The 21759-nt window shown below is 49.3% G+C and overlaps 1 protein-coding gene and 1 long non-coding RNA gene across 2 annotated transcripts; one reads left to right on the forward strand and one right to left on the reverse strand.

Annotated features, from left to right (window-relative positions):
* Positions 1 to 1164: 1164 nt before the first annotated feature.
* On the forward strand, positions 1165 to 20631 carry ZNF219 (zinc finger protein 219). The gene is made up of 5 exons (XM_081165304.1): positions 1165 to 1748; positions 10944 to 11052; positions 12581 to 13985; positions 16894 to 17013; positions 18442 to 20631. The coding sequence occupies exons 2-5, from the start codon at positions 11047 to 11049 to the stop codon at positions 19263 to 19265; spliced, it is 2355 nt and encodes a 784-aa protein (XP_081021430.1). The 5' UTR covers positions 1165 to 1748; positions 10944 to 11046; the 3' UTR covers positions 19266 to 20631.
* LOC308570601 lies at positions 3206 to 6688 on the reverse strand. The gene is made up of 2 exons (XR_014001204.1): positions 5123 to 6688; positions 3206 to 4766 (listed from the first exon to the last, which is right to left on the reverse strand). It is a non-coding gene; the product is annotated as an uncharacterized lncRNA (long non-coding RNA).
* Positions 20632 to 21759: the final 1128 nt, after the last annotated feature.

A 21759-nucleotide genomic window follows, 5' to 3' on the forward strand; every position in this document is an offset into this window, starting at 1 on the left:
CCCACAAGGGTCATTTTCACCATACTGCCATTTACCCTTTAGCCTGCCCTAGCTGGAGCCTCCCCCCACCCATACCCTGATAAGGGGAGGGAAACAATGCCAGGCTGAAACAGCCCCCTCCCCCAACTGCTTTCCTGTCCTTATAAGTATTTGGCTTGTGTGCTCCTGTTCCCACTCTCTCTGAGGCCTACACAGGAGGTGGATAAAAACCTGACCTGTAGTTGCTAGGCAACCAGAATGTTCCTGTTCCTACCCGCTTTCCCTGAACTGACCTGAGTGGCTAAACAGTGAGAGGCCCATCTAGCAGGCCTCATGCCTGAGACCAATATTCCAGGCGTGCCTATCTGCAAACGCAGCCTGACAGAGCCCGGCTCTTCCTCTCCTTGTCAGTGCCCATAGACCTTGCTTTTCCCTCTATGGTTTGGTGGTGGAGAGAGGCTAGCATTTTGCCCTTCCCTGTCTCTTGGCATCACCACAATCCAACAAAGCAGGCGATGCCACTGGGCACATGCCCTCGCCACAAAATGGTTCACAGTGCCAGGATCTCAACTCTTAACAGCTAGCTGTAAATCCGTAAAAGCTTCTAATCTAGACAGTACCCTCCTCTGCCATGGCACTGCTGTATAGATAGGGACAGGCTCTGCCAAGCTGGCCATGCCAACCCAGCATCCCCTTTCTATCATGGCATCACAGAACAAAGCTAGGCTGTGTCTAGCTAGTGCCAGGCCTGTGTGCTACTCCCCACCCACCCCTGCCAATGACACTCCATCAACCAAAAAGAGCAGACTGCGTCAGGCTTCCCGCCCACCCACCAGTGTACAGCAGAGCAGACAATACTTGTCTGTGCCAAGATGGTGCCCTGCTCTCCCCCCTCCCTGGCTCAGCAGAGCAGCATCCTGCCACCACAACACAGTGGCTCTTAATCTACTTCCATTACGGCCCCTGTGTGCTTGGCTCTGCCACAGGCAGCAAATTCTTGACTATCACTGAGCGGCCCCCACCCCCAAACATCGCCCACAGAGCAGGCTGTGTCCCTCCGCAGGCCACTAGGATGCACAGGCAACTTGGGTTGTGCCAGGGCAGTGCCACCCATCCTCGTGGCGCAATCTTCCTAGGGGCTTAATGGGGTAGGTTTAATCCCACACTGTTCCCTTCCCGCTGTCCCCCCCCCCCCCGCGTTGAGACAGTGCCCCTTCTTCCTACTTATTCCCTGCCACCATGGCAAGGAAGATCCAGATTGCCCTTCGCCGTGCCGGGGCAGCGCTTGCTTCCACTCCCGTGGCGATTTTCGTACCGTTTTGCAATCCACGGCCTAGCAGAGCGCAGAGAGGCAGCAGTGGCAACTCTGGCCCCAGCGTGCCTCTTTCCCCATATTCCTCTCACTCTCTCCCCCCATAGAGTGCCCCCCTCCCTCGGGGAAGGGCTGCCCCCTCCGCGCCCGGCCGAGCGAGAGCGCACAATGGAGCCGGGCAATCCCTCGCCGCGCAAGGCTCAGAAATGCAAATCGCCGCCGCTGCCTGCGGCTCCGTACAATGGAAGGGAGGGAGGAAGGGAGCGAGAGAGAGGGAGGGAGGAAGGAAGGGAGAGAGAGTGAGAGAGTGAGAGAGAGAGGGAAGGCGAAGAGGAGAGAAGAGGAGAGGGGGGAGCCCCACTGGCGGGGAGGCTGCTCGCCCCGGCCCAGCCCCGACGACGCGGCGGGTCCCCGGAGCGCCCCCCTCCTCCTCCGCGCCGCCTCGCCGTGCGCCTTGGTGAGTAGCTGCGCTGCGCCGCGCCGTCCGCCCGCCCACCGTGCGCCCCCCTCCCCAGAAAACCCGCCCGACCACTCGGCTCTCCTCTCTCTCCCCCACCCCCGGGGCTCCCAGAGCAGGTGCATGGCAGCAGGGGAAGCGAGGCCCGGGCTCCGATCTTCGTCGCGGGGTGGGGTGGGGGGCAAGTCACCCGGCCGCGGGGCTGCAACCGGGCCAAGCTGTGGGGTTGCGCACCGCCTGGGCGGCGCACGGAAACCGCCCGGCCTCGGCCTCAGGCTTCGTTATCCCCGAATGACCCGGTCGATTTCCTCCATGTCTTTCTCTAATAGATCCTTCTCTCCCCACCCCCAGCCCCACTATTCCTCGTCGTCTCTCCCCCCCCCCCCGCAACTCCCCAGCCACGTGACTGTGATTGCAACTTAGAAGGGGGGCTCTGCTTCAGAAATCGGAGTAGGGGGAAATGTGGCGCGGGGGGTGGGCCCGTTGGGGCCATTTGGGGTGAAGTCGCTTCTGCGGGAGGAAAGGAGGGGGGTTCCTATAGCAGGTGGCTCGGAGCCATGAGGGGTGGCGGGGTGGGGTGCGGTGGGGCGGGAGTGTGTAGCGGCTGGTGCTGCAGCGAGGAGGGCCAGAGGGCCATGCTCTCACTCCATCTCTAGGGCATCCCCCTCTCCCTCAACCCCCCCTCCCCGCCCCACATACTTTGTAAGGGTTGTTCCGAGCTGTCCCACAATCCCACATTTCTGTACCCTTTCAGTGGCACTAAATGGAATGCGCACGCGGGGGGGGGCTGTCCTCCGATGTAATGACCCAAGATTATTAAGTTATGACTCTCAGAAGCTTGAAACTTAAGTGGGGAGAGGGGTGTCTAAAGGGTGATGACTCGGTAGCCCTTAATCACTGGAACAGCCCCCTTTACTCATCCTAACCCCCCCCCCACTGGAATGTGCACTGGAGCATTTGCTAGGCAGCTGCTCCCTTTGTTCAGGGTGTGTGGGGCGGGAAGGGGGGGGTCAGCTCTGTGTCTTGCTGGGACAGTCACTCTCTTGTCTCTTCTCACACGCCAAAGCGGGGCTGTGGTGTGAGTGAGGGGACTGGCCTGCTCCCATGGATATATTTCCCCCTCTCCTCCCCCCATACTCCATCGTGGCCTCAAAGTTGGCGGGAGTTGGCTTGAGGCCTGGCAGCCGCCATCCCTATTCCTGGGACCCAGGGGAACCTTGAAAAGCTGCCCCGTTTTTCCTTAGGGTGCCTTCCCCTAAGAAGCAGCCATCTTGTTTGTTTCTGAATAAGACTAAATGGGCACCCAACACACACACACCACCCGTTAGGTACAGTTGCACTCTATTATCATGTACCCCTCCCTCCCCATAGTATGCACAAACAAGCAAGACAGGACTGTCTGCCTCCCTAATACTGAGTAGGCCCAAAAGACTTCATGGTGTGTGTGTGTGTGTGTGTTTAAAAAAAAGATTAGTCATTTGGGTACTGCTATAGGCCCAGCATGGCAAGGTGCCAAAATGAATCAGCTATCTTTTATGCAGGCTTATGAATACCACCAGCCTTGCATTGCTGCAAGAGAACAAGGCCTCCTGCTTGATTTTGGCAATACCTAGGGGAAGAACAGGCCCGTAATAATCTCTCTGCAAACTAGACCCACCATTATAAGCAACAGAATGTTCTATAATAAAGGTGTCAGGATAGTACCTGGTGTGCTGTTCCAAAATCACGGCTTAGTGTTAGAACCTGTTTTTATATGCCTCCGGGCACAATCATGTGTAAGAGACACTCTGCACATCGTCCAAGGCACTCTGTTATTAGTTCTTAATAACAAAGAAAAGAGTGCCTCAGAGGATGTGCAGAGTGTCTCTTACACTAGCCACAGCAAGCTACCCTCAGCTCTCCCTCCCTGCCACCACATGAGAATACAGGGCAGACCTGCCTTATCAGAGGCTGACTTACAAACAAGATTAAGGCCTGCCCATTGGGCAAGTGTCCCCTCTTTTGAAGAGCGTTTGCAAGGAAATAATTAGTCAGTATGGTAAACTGTAAGACTTTCTAGATGGCAAGCTTTCAGGTTGCACAGAACACTTGCAGACAATAATAAAAAGTTGGGCAAGGCAGAGTCTTTTTTTCCATCTGAGAAATGTTTCTATGCTTCTCATATGATTGCTGCCTTACTCAGCCTATATGAACCATTTTAGGGCTTGTTCATACAAGGTTATGTTATCCCGAGTTTGTTACTCTGAAATAATATTCTTTGTCTACACAAGCAAAGAATTCCAGGGAGTCTCTGCTCCCTCTTGCTTACTGTCTCAGTTCATTCAAAGATTGCTAAATTTGCTCTGAGGCACACTGAATTCCACCTAGCAGCTATCACAACCCTATCTTAGTTTACATGACCTGTTAGCCCGGGACGACATGGGAGTCAAAGAGTCTCTAATTTTGTCACAGGTTGTCAAATCTCATTTCAATTCCTTCAACCCCTGATTCACCCCTTGAACCCGTAACAGGCCAGTGTTTATGGAGAGTTGAAGGGTTGCTGTCCTTGAGTAATGAGGACATTTCTCCAGCACAGCCTTAAACTATTAAAAATAGTCATGCTATTCTCCACCTGTCCCAGAAACCCTGGGAACTGTAGTTCTGTTAGGAATGCTAGGGCTCTCTAACAGAAGTTTGTATTCTTGTTAGACTGCAATTCCCATGATTCCTGGAGTTCGAGAGCTTTGACAGCTAAACTGGTATAAAACAAATAGGAATTTGCAGTAGCGTAGAGGTCCCCTAAGAAGCTTTAAGGATACCATGGTTCCTTTGGGATAAGAATTGCCATCTGTGTTACAGAGAGTGTAAAAGCTGTGAAAGATACATACATACACAGTTGCCATCAGAAGTGAAGTGCATTCCCAGAGAAGTCTTAACTAAACCTGAGGGTAGAGCCTATGGCTTATTTTTATGTAAAATGTGTAGCCTTTAAAGGGATTCTAGAAATATTACTACTGTTATTAGTACTACAGTGGTGCCCTGCAAGACGAATGCCTCGCAAGACGAAAAACTCGCTAGACGAAAGGGTTTTGCGTTTTTTGAGCTGCTTCGCAAGACGAATTTCCCTATGGGCTTGCTTCGCAAGACGAAAACGTCTTGCAAGTTTGTTTCCTTTTTCTTAACACCGTTAATACAGTTGCAACTTGACTTCGAGGAGCAACTCATAGAACGCGGTGTGGTAGCCTTTTTTGAGGTTTTTGAAGACTTTGGTGATTTTTGAAGCTTTTCCAAAACTTTCCCGACACTGTGCTTCACAAGACGAAAAATTCGCTAGACGAAAAAACTCGCGGAATGAATTAATTTCGTCTTGCAAGGCACCACTGTACCTCTGCTACTAATGATGGTGATGGTTGCAGGATTAAGGAAGAAGTGCTGTTCACATGCATAATTTTATGATGCTGTATGAATGCTGTGGTTAAATTTTATTTGTTAAAGGTTATAATCTCCTTTTTTTCTACCAGGTGCTATGGCACATGTCTTTAGCTGTGAATTATTTCTATAAACAGCAGGTGTGTTGACAAAACTGCTCCTGGGCTCCACCGCTCCAGATTGTAGGTGGCAAGACTGAATGTCCATCCATAGGAAAATATTTCTTTCAGCAAGGGAACTAGATATGAAGAGCTCAAGCCGAACCTCCCTGATCTGCTGGCTTTTGTAGGTGCAGGAAGCATTCAACCACGTGCACAGGAAGCCAGTTCTGTGAAAAGTATTGCCTTTCCAGTGTGACTATCAACTCCAGACAGACGATTCTCATAGTTGCTCTCTTTTCTTCTGTGAGGTCTGTTGCCCTTCCGGAGGGGAGGGGGGTGTCACATGATAACTATGAATTCACAGCTCTGATTCACACATGCCAAACCTACAGCGAATGTCATCTAAGGTTTCTACCCCCCCTCCCCTTCACCAAAGCTGACTGTTTTGAATCTGCAGGCCTTGGACCACCTTGCTTCTTGTTATAGTCCTTTTTTTTTTTTTTGGCTGGCTTCTGCACAAATCAAAGCTGCTTCCTTTTCTAAGAAGGTGCTTGCAAGTTGTAAAATTGCATTTGGACATTTTCCTTAGAATGCGGGGGTTTTAAGGCACACAGACTTAAAGTGATGTACTTGGGACTTGCTACCTCTTTACACGATTTAACCAACCTATTGTTTCTGTAAATCAGTGTGATTAACGGGCTGGTTTTTCATTTTTATGGTTGAAGTGAAGATTCCAGTTCCTGCTTGTAATTGTGAGTACAGAACCAAGAGGTGGTTGTTCATTTCAGATTAATTAATGCAGGATCCTATCTTACGATTCTGCCTGTGTTTTGTTACCTAGATCTGGGAGGCTTAAGAGCCAGCTGGGATGCATCAATTGTGCTTAGTTCATCAGAGATCCTTGCAGCCTTGAGTGTTTGTACAGTGTTCTAGTAGTGATGTAACCTAAAGCAGAGGTGAGGAACCCCTTTTTAAGAGTGTGGGTCACAATATCAGTTTGGTGGGCCTGACCAGAGAACACAACACAAAGGCACTTTGGTTCACAGGCAAAGGATTGTTATTTATTATGCACAGAAAATGGACCTCTTCAAACACTCCCCCCCCCCAATCAAATGAGGGGAAGAGCAAGAGAGTGCTGCACCTTTTGTTGTGTCACCATGCCTACAGCCCTTCAGGTGTTGGGAGCTGAACCCTGCAATGGGGGAGGGGAGCCTGTTGAACATGTGTAGGCTCCCTTGTGTGATTGGGAGTCCTTGGAAGATCAGAAATCTGAATTCTGTGGGGAACCAACACAAATAGAACAGGCTCCCTGCTGCGGAAGTTCAGCCCCTCAACATGTGGAGGGCGGCAAGAGCAATGACATCATGGAGGGGGTTTGGCAAGGGAGCACCCTCTTTGTCCCATCCCTGCTCTTCTAAGGACAGTGGAGTCTGGTGAGCTGCTAACCCAATTTGCGCAGGGATTGTTTCACCACACCAGTCCTGCATCCCATTGAAGGCTACTGCTTTGGGGAAAGAGAAAGGTCATATCCCAAGCCAATCACTGTAATGAAGATCCCAGATCAAACCTACTATCAGCTCCAACCCCTTTATAATCAAATTAGCCCTGAAGCCCAGCTCTAATTCCAGATCAGACTGGATGGGTCAGATCCTGAAGACACTGTAGGATTTATGTCACTATAATAGTTAGGACTGCTCCTAAAAAATCTGCGAGTTGCGAGTTGGGTGAGGGTGCAAAAGATGCTTTTTGTTTTCTTTTTAAAGAGATCCCTCACCAAACTACAGGCTTTGGGGAGGAGGGAATGGGATAATTGCTGTGGTGTAGTGTTTAAAGAGTTAGGCTTGTGGAGACCTGGGTTCAGATCTTCATTCAGTTGTGAAACTTACTGCTTGGCTCTGGGCTATGTACCATTTCTCAGCCAATAGGACTTGTGTTCATAAAAAGGCAGGAAGAAATCCAGGTACTCTCTGCCTGTGAGCTTCTCTGAAGTTGAGGAGGAGGGCAACAAAAGTGCAATAAAAATAAAATAAAATGACTTGTTAATCCAACTGTTGCATAAATGCACTTGTAAGTCTCTCTCTCTCTCTCTCTCTCGCTCTCTCGCTCTCTCGCTCTCTCGCTCTCTCTCGGCTCCTCCTGAATTAGGGTTGTGGGATTTGTAGGAGCAGGGCATGCCTGAAAACTGTGTAGAGGGCCCATTGCAGAGCAAGGGAATAAGTAGTAGGAAGAGCCAGCCGCTCATCCTGTTTCCTGGATTCCTAACATGATATTTACAGTCATCACGTATTTGACTTGGCTCCCTGAATGCATCCATACATACTGAGCTTGGTAAAATATTTTAAATAGCTGGGCTCTGGCAGAGCCAATTTTTCAAGGATTTTGTCAGTCTTCTCTTTCCTTTTCCAGGGAGGAAACTATTGCAGGGAATGAGAGGAGAACACCCGCAAACCTCCCTCACCAGCTAGCCTTACCCCACTGCCACTGCCATCACTTGCTGCAATCTACAGGCAGGGGTGGGGAGCCGTAGCCCTCAGGGCCAAATGTGGCCCTCCAAGTGTCAGCCTGGCCCTTTGGGACTCTTCCCCCTGAACCACATCCCCTCCCCTCAGGCCACACCTGGCACCAGCTCTGCTTCACACCCTCCTTGAGTGGCTTTGTGTGACTGGAATGTGTCCTTGAACTCTGAGGTTGCAAAGAGGAGAATGTGAGCCTGAGGAAGGTCCCTACTCCTGAGACGAGGCCACATCCAGACCTGACACATAGGCCTTGCGTCAGGAGGCGGCATTGCTGGGCACTCACAAAGCCCGCACCCCAGCAGAGAGCCCACTGCCAGCCCCTAGAACCCCCTGGTTTAGCACTGATGCTCCTCCTAACCATTGCTGCCTGTTCAGCTTTTCGGCTGCTGTGTGGATTGAAGGAAGAAGGCAAGCGAAGGGGAGGTGAACCCACACAGGAAACAGGCCCAGTAAGGACACCTTGCGCAGTGACCATTCAAAGCCTGATGTAGGCCAGAGTACTTTTGGGAGGCAACCCTCTGAAAGTAACCATATTTTCTCTCCCCTTTTCTCCAGTTATTGTCTTCTGGTGGGGAGAGAAAGAGAGAAAGAGGATAGGAGGGCTGTGCTTGTTTGCATCTGCTTCAGGAGAAAGGAGGTCCCAAAGAATCCATATATTGTGGGGTGGTTTTTTTGCCATAAATTATAGCTTGAGTTCCACATGCATAGAATTGTAGAAGATGACAGCCTTGCCTCAGGCAGAGTGGGAGCGAGGTTTGGGTAAACATGTTGATCAGACCACACCTGCTTATGGTATTGGGGCATATCACATGTCTGTATCTTGGTGTGCAGTTAGTTCCCTGGCATTTGTCTTCTGCATCATCAGGATTTTAGACTTGAGGTAAAATAAAGCTATGGAGCTTCTTGTCATTAAAAAAAAAGGTGGCAACCAGCACTGTGTCAGTTCCTCTATCCCCACCCAGTTTTGCTTGATCTTTCTCCTCTACTTCTGGCATTGTCTTCTCACATCTCTGTCTCTTCTCCTCTCTCCCTTAGAGCTGTGCTTCCTAGCCCCCAGTTTCCTTTCCTTTAGCCACTCTGTCTTGTATTCCCCCACCCTGCAAGAGCTTTTCGCCCTACTGTCCTTTGCTCTGTGCAAAATGTTCCTCACAGCCAAATTTTAATTGCTCTCACAGAAGCAGACACCCCTGGACACTTGAATGTTTGTGAACATTCCCTGACATCACAGTAGGTCAACTAATGGTTGTCGGGAAAGGAGTAGGGTATAGAGCACTGCTGTTTTGTTTTTTCCCCTGTCTCTTACATGCATGATCCCAATTTATTCCTTTTGAGCTGGAATATCTTGAAATGGTGCTCGCAGAAGCCCGAAGAACACCCTATAGAGTTATGCATTTCAATTTCATGAACTGCAGAGCCAAGTGTTTCTGTTTTTATTAGCTTCTGTGGAAGCGTAGGTTTTCTGTTATTCGGAGCCGTGGGTGCATGTTCTGCTGAACTCTGCAAAAACAATGGGATGTTTTACGTGCAAGCACTTGTACCGTGAAGCATTGAGAGACATTTCATGGTATGGGAGTTGTTAACACACACTTTGCCTGTTTGTATCCCACTCCTTCCTCCAATGAGCTCTCCACAGTCAGCATAGAAGTTGAGGGTGTGGGGCCCAGAAGGAGAGGCTGCATGGGAGGTCTCAAAGGGATGCACCCAGCCTGTGAGCTAGAGACTCCACTGAGGCCATCCATTGAGCCAAACCAAGTGCCCCTACCTTTACCCCACAAATTTTCCTTTGGATGATTCATTGGGGTAAGATTTGATGGATTCGACAGGCAGTCAGATCAGGAAATAAATTTCCCCCAGGGATGTTTTGCCCTTCCCTGCATTCTTGTCAGACTTTGTACAAACTCTGCAGTGAAAGAAGATGCAGTTGAGGCTTTTCCCACACTTCTCCTGCCACTCACTCTCTCTTTTGGCTTGCAGGGTGGTGAAATAATTTCCTGCTGCAGAAGGTGGGAAAAGAGAGGTTGGGCAGGGCCAAGGGAGGGGCAGCAGTGAAGAGAAGCCATGGCTTACACCCTGTTTTTTACTTCAGAGGCACTAAGCTGCGTGACAGACAAAAATCTCCATTGCAACCTGGCAGTGTATTATCTGGCTTGGCTTCCTTCCTTCATCTTACTGCTGGACCAGTCCTGCTTTAGCATCCCCAGGAATGTTGGTCTGAGACACAACATGGGCAAAATACTTGCAAGGTTCCAAAGGCTCTGTCCCATAGAGATAGAATAAGGACCACTGTGCTGTCAGTTCAAGGTTTACAACTTTCTCACCTCACTCTCTGGTTCCTAAAACAGGTTAAATCCAACTTAAATCATGCACATTGCATGTGGAAATTAGGGTGGGTAGTGTTCTCAAAGCTACCAGCATGAGTTTGACTAAACTGCGGGAGGCAGTGGAAGACAGAAGTGCCTGGCGTGCTCTGGTCCATGGGGTCACGAAGAGTCGGACACGACTAAACGACTAAACAACAACAACAACATAATACTTAAACTCATGTCAACAAATCTCTCTGCACTTGAACCCCTTCCCCTGATGTTTGGGGTCTCTTATGTCAGGATTGGAGAGCATGATGGTGGTCTTGCCGACGCTGTGGGCTAAAACTCCCAACTGCCCATTGGTCATGCTGGCTGCGGTCAATGGGAGTTGGGAGTCCCAACTTGCAGAGTTCCCTTCCCTGCTCTTACGTATTCAGTGGTGAGCAAAATGCACCCTGGGCAAATCCAGGGGTACTTCAGTCCTACACTGTATAAGTTCCAGGGTTAAGCCTCGGCAGCAGAAATGTGCCAAGATAGCTCTCTGGATGTGGCACAGATTAAGTCCTTGTGAATGAAGAATTAATGGCATTCGTCAAATAGTGAGCACTGCAAAATGGCAACTGTGAGCAGAAGGCCTGAGCTTTTCTTGTTGAAATTCTTTTTTTAGTAGAAGCATGAAAAGCTGCCTGATATACCAAGTCCTATCTAGCTCAGAATTGGCTGGCAGCTGCTTTCCAGGGTTTCAGACAAGGGAGTGTTTCCTCTCCCTATCTGGATATGTTGAGGATTAAACCTGAGACCTCCTGCATGCAAATCAGATGTTTGACCTCTGAGCTAAAGCCCTTCCGTTTCTCCCCTTTCCTGCAGCTCATGCTCCCGCCTACCTGCCTATCAGGTGTGAGATGTCAGGTCACATCCTACGTGCTGCCCTTTCACCAATCAACGACTGAAGCATGTGATCAGGAGCATCATGGAGGTAAGCCAGAAGACTAGAGTTAGGTGTGGCTGCCTAGGAGAAGAAGAAGTGTGCATGCACACGAAAGCTTATACCAAGAACTAACTTAGTTGGTCTTTAAGGTGCTACAGGAAGGATTTTTTTTTTATTTTGAGTCTCAGCTAGAGATGGGTAAGCTCTCCCAGGCTTATCATGAATTAGTTTGGAAAGTAGGATCTTCTTTCTCCAATCTCTCCCCCCCCCCCTTCAAATGGGAAGATCTTGTATAATTTTTTCCAAGCTGAAAGTCAAAGCCTAGAAAAATTACTTCCATTCGCCCTCTAATGGATGTAATGGAATGACATGACTTAATTACTTTTAATAGGGGAGGCTACACACACACACACACACACACACACACACATTGTTGCACTGTTGCCTTTGATACAAATCCTTCCCAGGCAGGCTACATTCAAATCAAAATATAGCAATGAAATTATAGCCAAATAGTATCCTAGCTTAGCAGTTCATCAGGATCCTTCCCACAGGGCAGCTGGTGTCATTTGGTATGATTTCTTTGTTTGGGGTGAGGAAGGATGGTCCATCTGGGACAGGAGAAGCCTCCAATGCCTTTTTCATCTGCATTCTTACGGGCTTCCCATGGGCAACTATGAGAGGAGGTTCTTACACCTGCCTCGTAAGCTCTTGTTCCTTCCCACAGGGCAGTTGGTGTCAATTGGCATGGGGGTGGGATGCATTCCAGTTGGAGCAGGAACAGGAGAATGGGCAAAAACTGAAAGGAGGAGGAAGCTCATTTCCTGTCAAAGAGTCTTTTGGAATGTAATGAAGCACCATTTCCCCATCACATTCAAGAGGGAAAAACTGTTCCCTGCTGGGGCAGAGGAAGCCAGCAATTGGGGTAAAATCCAGAGAAAGATTCTGGGGTTGTAAAGGTCATTTCTCCTTTGGTGCCTATGGGCCATTCAAGGTTCTTTTACTAGCCTAGCTCTGGAGAATGTTTCCTTTATCTCTAGTCTCAGCAATGGGTCTTACTGCCCTTCCCCTTGTTGGGTTCCCAGCGAAGCTCCCTCAGCATGACGTCCCTTTGCAGCAAACCTATAGACTGATTGGCTTTCAGTTTTGCAACCTCCACTGTGGCAAAGGATTAGGCTTGGGCACCTAATCCCTGCTGGAAGAGACACTTGAGTCACCCCTTGCCCGTACAAGCGGAGCTTGGCCTTCATATGAGGGAATACCACGTGGCTTTGTTATCAGCTGCTAGTTTGCAAGCTGCTTTTGTAGCAACATAGATGGCCTTGTCTGCTTCCCCTAGGAGCTTGCATGGAGAAGCAGTAGCAGGGAAGGGTGTCTGCAGGCTGCCTGCCTGGCCAGCGCTGCTCTGCATAAAGATTTAGCTTCATTCGCTCCTTTCTCCAGCAGTGAGCTGTTTAGTTACACTGGAACAGCAGTGGTGTGAAAGAGGATTTTTTTTTGGCAGTGTGTGTGTGTGTGTGTGTGTCATTCCATGCTGAGGCTTCCACTGCCTTTCCGCTCCTTCTCGTTCCTGCAGGGTGCAGATTACCAGTTGCCTTCTGCCCACTCAGCCAGTGTGACCCTCTCTTCCCCATCCTCCTCCCCCTCTTCCTGTGATGGAGCGGACACCCTGGCTTTCAACGGGGAGCTGGATCTGCAACGCTACTCCAACGGGCCGGGGGGACCTGGGGGTGAGGCCCGCCCTTACCCGTGCCCCATCTGCGGCAAGCGGTTCCGCTTCAACAGCATCCTGGCCCTGCACACGCGCATCCACACCAGCTCCTCCCCTCTCACCTGCCCCTACTGCGGCCACCGGGCAGGGCAGCGTGCCAGCCTGCGCCTCCACTTGCGCTCCCACTGCCCCGAGGCCCGCGCCCGCCTCAGCCACCAGAGCCGCCTGCTGCTTGAGCTGGAGGAGCGGGCGCTTTTGCGGGGGCAAGAGGAGGAGGAGGATGAGAAGGAGGAGGAGGAGGAAGAGGAGGAGGAGGATGAAGAGGAAGAGGAAGAAGAACAAGCTGCCCCTGCTCCACCTCCACCCCTGCCCACCTTCCGCTGCCCTTTCTGCAAGGGCAAGTTCCGAACCGCCGGCGAGCGGGACCGCCACCTCCGCATCCTCCACCAGCCCTACAAGTGTGGACAGTGCTCCTTTGCCGCCGCCCAGGAGGTGGAACTCCAGTGGCACAACCAGCAAGCCCATGGGCTCCCGGCCGCCCGGCTGCCCACCCCTCCTGCCCCTGTCCCCGCCGCAGCCGCCCCGCCTGCCCCTCCGGCCTCTGCCCCTGCCGCTCCCTCAGCCGCTGCACCCACTGAGTTCCGCTGCCAGGTTTGCAGCCAGGCCTTCACCCAGTCCTGGTTTCTCAAGGGTCACATGCGGAAGCACAAAGACTCCTTTGACCACAAGTGCCAGGTGTGTGGGCGTGGCTTCAAGGAGCCGTGGTTCCTCAAGAACCACATGAAGGTTCATCTCAGCAAGCTAGGCCTCCAGAGTGAACAACGAGGGCCCGGCCCAGGCCGGTCCGCCCAAAGCTTACTTGTCGGCTGCGAGGCCCTCTACCCTTCCCTCCTCTCCCCTCGGCCCACGGATAAGGCCAGCACGGGCAATTTCTTGGGCTATGGCGATGCCAGCTGCGCCGAGCGGCTGCAGGCCACGGCTCGGGCGGTGGAGAGTGGCCAGCAGTGGAGGGAGCGCTCTTACGCAGGAGGTTCCAAGCTGGTGAGAGAGGACCCAGGAGGGAGCCACCGCTGCCCAGATTGCTCCCGGACCTTCGGCACATTCCAACAGATGGCCTTGCACCGACAGAGCCACCTGTCCCGAGAGAGGGAGTGGAGCAAGGGGCAGTCACTGGGCTCTCACCTTCTCGCAGGACACTGGCTCCCCACAAATGTCAGAGCCTCCACAGCAGCCAACACCAGTCCGTCTCTGCTGACCCAGGAGGAAAAGGGCAAGTATGGACAAGCAGAGCATAGCTGCTTTGGGATTTGGGGGTGGTTGTTTTTTTTGTGGGGGCTACCAAAGTGGGTCTCACATATCACAAAGCAACCTCAGATTCTAGACCAACCCGTGCTTTTGAGCTGCTTCCTCTAGCAAAATAAAAAATGAGGATGTGGGTGGGTTACATTCCATAGCTAGGCTGCTTTTAGCTGAAAACTGCATTTCCCCCTTTGTTTTATAAAAGGATATGTGTGAGGGGTGGAGGAAGAGATTAAGGGATATGTCCAGTTGATGGATATGAATAAAGGTCAGGAATAAACTGATAGAATTGTATCGGTAGGCCAAACCCAGCAAAGGAAGCAACATACTGGATGGAAAATGCTTAACAAAACCGTATTTTTAAAATAATGATGTTTAGCAGCGGCCTGTGTGGTGGGACATGGTTGCCACTATTGGGTAGCATCCAAGGCAGAAGCAGGGCAAGACCCATGTACTTACTGATGTCCACCTTTCCTCCAGCCCTCTAACAGAACTGCACAGGAGGCTGATGATGCCATTAGATATCAGAGCACATCCCACCAAATAGGATACTACTAAATTCTTTAAAACATTTAAGTAACTAGCCTAAAGGGATAGCCAACATGGAGTTGACCAGTTCCTTTTGGACACCAGTTCCCATCAGCCCCATCCAGCTTGGCCCAGTGGTCAGGGGTGATGGGAACTGTAGTCCTTAAATATCTACAGGACACCACTTTGGTCTAAACAACGGAGTGCATATAATATAAAATACAAAATAAACCAACTAACAAAAACCTTGTAAAGCTGCCATGTGTGGAATTCTGGGAAGGGCAACAAGCCTGGCATGCAGTTATCTACAAATTTTACCTCAGAATGAGCAAGAGTTCTGTGATACCCAAACAATAGCTCTCAGTATTCAAAATATTAGTTGGTGTAACTGAAACATTTCCCCACTGCTCTGCACAATTTTGCATGATTGTACGGTGTCTCGCCTCTGCCTCCCAGTTAAAACAAGTTTGGGCAAGGGGATGTTGGTGTCATGAGACCTTGTAGCTTTCTGCATAAGCACCCACATGCACCCACACCCAGATTCTGCATGAGGAAAATTCAAACTCTGTGTCTTGAAGGAAATAAACTGCATTGATGCAAATAAATACTTCCCCAAGTGGTTTCACAACATTCCTTCAAAGCACATATCCGCACAACAAATGCATATCTGTTTCACTGTTCTAGAAGCCATACTGTTTTGCTGTTCTCCCAGTAAACCTGGGGAACTGTGATAATTGTTCTGAGAACTTTTCGGGAATCTGTAACTCCTCCCTCCACAGAACAGCAGTTCCTACCAATTCCTGATTAGAGAAAAGGGCTATTAAGCCATTTTAAGCCTATGATGTAGAAATGTCCTAATTCTCAAGTCTGCCACACTGTTTAGCTCTTTAAAAAAAATGTAAGGCATGAATCACATGCTGTGTCACCGCCATGAGGTGATTTTTACCATGTCATTTTTGTATGGTGGATGTGTTGCTTAAATATGCCCTCAGGTGGCGAAAGCTGGGATTTACCACACTGGTTAGAATAATTGGAAACTAGGCTTTGAGGTTATTATGTTTAGTGTAGTAAATTCCATCTCTTTCCACCTGAGGGTGCATTAAAACATGTTCACCATTCCAAAAATATCATGGCCTCATTTTGTGCTTTGTATGCATTTGTGTGTGCATTTCTTCTTCCCCACAAGACCAGCATGAACCAACAGTCAGGCAGCTAACTTGGGCCTCAGTACTGACAAGTACCCAATACTTCCATCATTCTGACTTTCAGCTACCCACAAATATTACTTCTTCTGTCCTTTGGCAGAACCTTTTACAGGAAAGAGAAGGGAAGGAAGCATGGTGAGGTTGCCTAGCAACTTGGAGTGGAATAACTAGCAGTTGTGCTTTCCACCCCTCGCTTCTTCATGCAAAAGTTTGAGCTAAACCATAGTTTGGAGTGATGTGAATGAGCTGAAGTGAGCCTCAGGGTCTTGTGGCCGGGCTCTCCCTCTCCTGCTCTTCCATTAGGATGAGTTTGAAAGCTTTTGCCTAACCACAGCTTGTCATCTAAACTGACAAGTTGTGGTTAATGTTAATTATGGTTTGTTTGAAGCAAGCCAATGTGAAACCATGTTGCTGACTTGGTGTATGAGGGTGCAGTATCAATTTTTCCAGTATATATATATATATATATATATATATATATATATATATATATATGCGCCATATGACTAAAAAAAAATAAGTGGAAAAGATGACAACACGGTCAGATGTTAATATAACAAACAAAATATCTCTTTTTAAAAAATCAAACCAACCTATCAAAGTCAACTTCTGTTGTCACAAATGATTATTTTTCTATTTCCATCTCTAAAAACATAAAAAACGCCACCATTTTTTTGACACATCACTGCATGGTGTGTGTGATGTTTGTGAACAGTTGCAATTGTTTTTTTTTTACTATTATTCTAAAGCATTCCGTGTAATCTTTACCCAAGGCAGCCAATCTTCTGTCATTGGTGTTTATTTTCAATTCACAACCCACCCACCCCCGTTTAGAGCAGTCATCATTTTTTGCAGCTACTATGTTGGTCTACATTTTGAAACAAAGGTGACAAATTAGGTACAGATCCAGACCTTGCAATGTAGCTGTCATGGTTGTCTTCGAAGGCATGGTCTGTGTTGGGGTGAAAAAATGAGACACCTGTGGCACTTATGGATGTGTGTGGGGGGGTAAAAACTATGTTTCTGTAGCTCTATAAAAGAGCAAAGGGGGCAGAGAATCCATATGTAAAGCATATAGAGAAGGGTCAAGAAACCCTGCAGTCCCCTCATACTAAAAATCTTCCCTCCTTGCTGTGTTTTCCCCAGACATGCAAGGGCAGTCGCGCCTGGACGGCTCCCGGCGGGGCACTGGGAAAGACTGTCCCTTCTGTGGGAAGTCCTTCAGATCCTCCCACCATCTAAAGGTGCACCTCCGTGTCCACACAGGTAAGATCAAGATGCGGCAACAGTGGGGTAGGGTTTGCCTAAACTGGTGGAAATGTGCAATAAGGCTGGTACTTGCTAGGTCCCCCCCAGTGGCGTAGCGTGGGTTGTCAGCACCCGGGGCAAGGCAAGTAATTTGCGCCCCCTAACCCGTGGATTTGCGCCCCCTAACCCCCAGATGTTGCGCCCGGTGCGGCTGGCCCCCCCTGCACCCCCCACGCTATGCCACTGGTCCCCCCCCAGTTCTGTATCTTGCAGAGGCATTGCATACCACACGGGTGGAACCTGATACCATCAGAGGCAGCTCAGACCTCTGTACAGTTGTACCTTGGTTGACGAACGCCTTGTGAGTCAAACCTTTTGGCTCCCGAACGCCGCAAACCTGGAAGTGGGTGTTCCGGTTTGTGAATGTTCTTTGGAACCTGAACGGCCGACAGGGCTTCTGCAGCTTCCCATTGGCTGCAGGAGCTTCCTGCAGCCAATTGGAAGCCGTGCCTTGACTTCTGAACGTTTTAGAAGTCAAATGGACTTCCTGAAAGGATTCCGTTTCGACTTCCGAGGTACAACTGTACTGCCTGTTCCTTTGCTTTCACCAGACATGCAAAGCAGTGGCACAAGTGGAGACATGGAGCAGCATTCTCTGCCGATCTCAGTTTAGGCTGCCTATCCTTTCCGTATGGAAACTCAAAACTGGTTACAAAAAGCCAGCACAAACAAATATATATTATGTATAAAACTACCAATTAAAATGGTAAACTAGATTAGTAGGCTGATAAAATGTTTTTTGAGCTAACAACTTGGGGGGGCATTTATTTATTTATTATTACACTTTATATGCCACCTTTCCTTCAAGGAGCTCAAGGTAACTCACATACGGTAGTTGTTGTCTCCATTTTATTCTCCCAACAACCTTGCGGGGTAGGTTAGGCTAAGAGACAGTGGCTGGTCTGTGAGAGCTTCCTTGCAGGGGACTGAAAACATTCACCACACCAGACCGACTTATTTGCAAGGATGTTTCATATTTTGTCTGTTCATTCCTTGCGAGGCTCTCCACCTTAGAGAGGAAATGCAAAGTTGTGGTGCCACAACCCAAAGGCCCTGCTCTGCCTATTCATTGATTTAACCTCCTCAGCAGGTAGAACTTGAAGTGGGGCCTTTTCCATGTGTCTTAAACACTGGGTGAATAGTAAGATTCTGATCTGAAGATCACACAGTAGATGGTTGATGCTTTTTGCACAACTCTGCAAGGTTGCCTTTATTCCTGTTTTATAGTTTGGAGAAACTGAGAGAGAATGATTCACGTAAAGTCCCTCGGTTAGTTTGCCTCAGAGGTGGAGCTTGAACCAAGGGCTGCCAGGTCAAAGTCAACTGTCTAGGAAACTGCATTTGTTCGCTGCCTTTCCAACTTGCCTCTACCATTTCTCCTTGCAGGCGAGCGCCCGTACAAATGCCCTCACTGTGACTATGCTGGCACACAGTCTGGCTCTCTCAAGTACCACTTGCAGCGCCATCATCGGGAGCAGAAGAGTGCTGCGGCTGCAGCAGCTGCTGCGGCAGGAACGCTGGAACGGTGCCACATTCCCCTCGCTCCCACCGCAGTCCCTGCCTTTCCCGCCACGCAGCTCGCCAAGAGCCACGGGCCCTTCCTGTCTCTCGGGAGCTTGGGTGCAGCTCGGTCCCGCCCATCCCGCCGCAAGCCGCTGCTCAACGGGAAGACCGACTTCCAGCCCCTGGACCTGTCGCTGCGCCCGGCTTTGGCGGGAGGAGCCCTCCACCGCTGCCAGTTCTGCCCCTTCGCCACCTCGGCTCCGGAGCTCATGGAGTTACATCTCCAAGTCCACCACAGCCGGAAAGCCCGAACCCGCCGCTGCTCTCACACTGCCCCTAAACCCCGGGGGGTGGCGGAGGAGGAGCTGCCTGAACCCCAGAGCCCCCAGCTGAAAGCACCCGAGTCTCTAAGTCCAAAAGGGGAGATGACCAAACCTCAGAACCTCTGGCATTCGGAAGACCAGGGAGAGCTTCCCCGGCCTGAGTTGCCCCGCGGGAAGAGGACGCCCAATCGAGCAATAGTTGCCAGCCTCTCTCCTGGAGCCGCACCAGCTAACCAAGATTGGGAGAACCTGTCGCAAGACTCTGAAGAGCCAAGAGCAGAGGAGGAATTGCCTGCCCCCAAGGTCCAAAAGGGCCCACACCAGGAGACATCTAAGACAGGCCAAGGCCTCATGGAATTGCAGCTGGAGCCAGTGCAGGCCTGAGTACGTCTACTCTGCATATATAAACCAGTTTCGAACCTGTTTAACTGTCATGGCGGCTCTCAAGCAAGGGACCCTGGGAACTGTAGCTCCTTTCTATGAAGCAGCAATCTCTAATAAAGAATTCTCAAGCACCCTACGAATCTACGCTTCCCAGAGTTCACGGGGAGGGTCTTGGATAGCCCCTAGCTTAGTGGTAGAGCCCATGCTTTGCATGCATTAAGGTCCCAGGTTCAGTCCCTCGTATCTCTAGCCAAAAGAGGCAAGGCTTGGAAAGGCCGCTGCCAGAGACCTTGAGTGGACACAGCCAATTAAAGCAGAAAACATGGGGCTCGATGGATCAATAAATAGTCCTGCGCAATAAAAGGCAGCTTCACAAGACAGTTGAACCAATTTCAGACCTGTTTACATTTGTAGTATAGACGTGCAGAGACCAGAAGAGGCAGCTAGTAAGATGCCACTCCACAAATGACAGGGTCATGCACCCATCTGTTGAGAGGTATCAAAATAGAAGGTAGTAGGGTTGTCTTTTTGGAAACAGGTTTCTGTGTCTTTAACAGCAGCGAGGCAGGCGGAAATTCAAGAGGTGCAGATCTTCTCTGTCATGGAACTGTTAACGGTACAGAAGACCTGTCAGGAAAAGTGCCAACCTTGGGATGTAGAAGGGAGAAGCTGTGATAACGGCTGGGGTGTGGAATTGGTTAAGGGGCAGCGATGCTGTTAAAAGTCTTTTTTAGTCAAACAGGGTTTTGGGGTGAGGTGGCTGGAGTCCATTGGATTCCAATGCCTTGTTCTCGCCTCAGTTCTGGGCTTGATGCTGCTTCCTATCAGTGCCACTGTCTGAGAAATTGGGCCCTTTCAGGACCTCATTGTTGGCACAAACATAGGGTTGATAGGCCCCGTAGGGAACAAGACACCGGTGGTGTATGCCGTTTTTGTAAAAAGGGGAGCATTTCTGCGGGCACAGCTTTCCCTCTCCATGGTGCTGCTGCTATGGCGGGAGAAGCTGGCCCTTTCAAAATCCCCCCTTTAATAACACAGGAGCCCTGTCTCCATTAGCCTGTTTACCCTGCCGAGTGCCACAGAGGCAGGGCAGGCCGCACCAGCCACTCTAGGCCTAAGGGGACTTCAAGCACCTGTGTTGGGGCCTGGTCTCCATAGCAACCAGGTGCTACAGTCTCTTGTGTGCGTAGCAAGCAAGCAAACCCAGTGCCAGTATGTTATCTCCGTAGTGACCCAGGAACAGAGCCCTGTTTCTGTAGTGAACTGGCATGTCAGGGAGCTTGACAACTTCTAGAGTTTTCTATTTTTTTATTGTTTTTCTTGTAGAAAATTTGAAACTGGAAATAAAAATTAAAATGAGAAACAACTAACGCTTCATTCAGTGCTTGTGTGAGTTGTGATCAGTGTTCTCAATGCAATCCTTGTCAACAATTTTAAAAGCTGCTGCTTCACATACCTTTTTTTTTAAAAAAAACAACAACAGGAAAAAACCCTAGAACAACTGTAGTACTGCCGTAAGCTGACTGTCCTTTAAATGGTGCAAAAATAAGTTTTACCAGATTTTCTGTTTCTGAACATCTGAGAACTGGAAACTAATTCCTAAAATTGTCTGTTCCTGGGTTTGAGCTCAACTAAATCATATTAAAGAATCTCATGGCGCCTTGAAGACTTAACATTATTTTACTATAGCACAAACTTTATTGGGTGGCTTGATGCCTCTAAGTTTAGAGGAGGAACAGAGCCACCAAATAATACGGTAGTAGTTTCTACATCTTCAATATATTTCCAAGGTATGCAGAAGTATATTTGTATGCATTTAAAAAAAATAGCCTGACAAAAGATCTGTGGTCAATGATTTCCAGGACCTACAGAATTAAGGTGTCAGCTTAAAAACAACAACCACCAAATGCTGGAGGTGTCAGGATTTTTTTTATATAAAAAAAGAAAGAAGGTGGGAAGAGAATCTGCTTGAATAAATAAAAATGTACAGTATTCTGGAGCAAGGGATGAGGGTGGGGGATGCATGCAATGATTTTTTTAAAAAAGAAACTACACTGGGCTCCTTACGACCTGTTTATTGAGCATTAATTTGCTTGAGCAAAGCATATGAGGAGGTTATGGCGATGTCCGATCTTTATTTATTGAGCATCTGTTCTGATTTGTTTGCAGGGAAGTGCAAGAATAAGCATCCTCGTTTGTGCTCATTTACATGCCTTCCTGTCAGTCATTTGTCCCCATACTCACACTTTTTAGTGCACGTCACTGACAGTCTCCTAACCACATTTTGTGCCTCTCTCTCATGTATTATTATTATTGCATCAGAGCTACAGAGCACTGTAATCCATTGTAACTCTGAAAACCTAAATTTCTAGTGTGCAATTGAATCCCTTCTGCGAAAATACAATCTAGAAGTGACTGATGGCAAAGTTTTTCCTTCCCACCCTCTCCCAATGTGTTCCTTCTCTCCTAGCTAAATAGCACAATTTGGAAAGGT

The sequence above is a fragment of the Podarcis bocagei genome, assembly GCF_964188305.1.
Source record: "Podarcis bocagei genome assembly, chromosome: 13".
NCBI classification, from domain to species: Eukaryota; Metazoa; Chordata; class Lepidosauria; order Squamata; family Lacertidae; genus Podarcis; species Podarcis bocagei.

Coding starts and splice junctions, on each gene's coding strand:
- ZNF219 (XM_081165304.1), top strand. Junction 13,986..16,893: donor GCTGACCCAGGAGGAAAAGG/GCAAGTATGGAC, acceptor TGTTTTCCCCAG/ACATGCAAGGGCAGTCGCGC. Junction 17,014..18,441: donor GCACCTCCGTGTCCACACAG/GTAAGATCAAGA, acceptor TTCTCCTTGCAG/GCGAGCGCCCGTACAAATGC.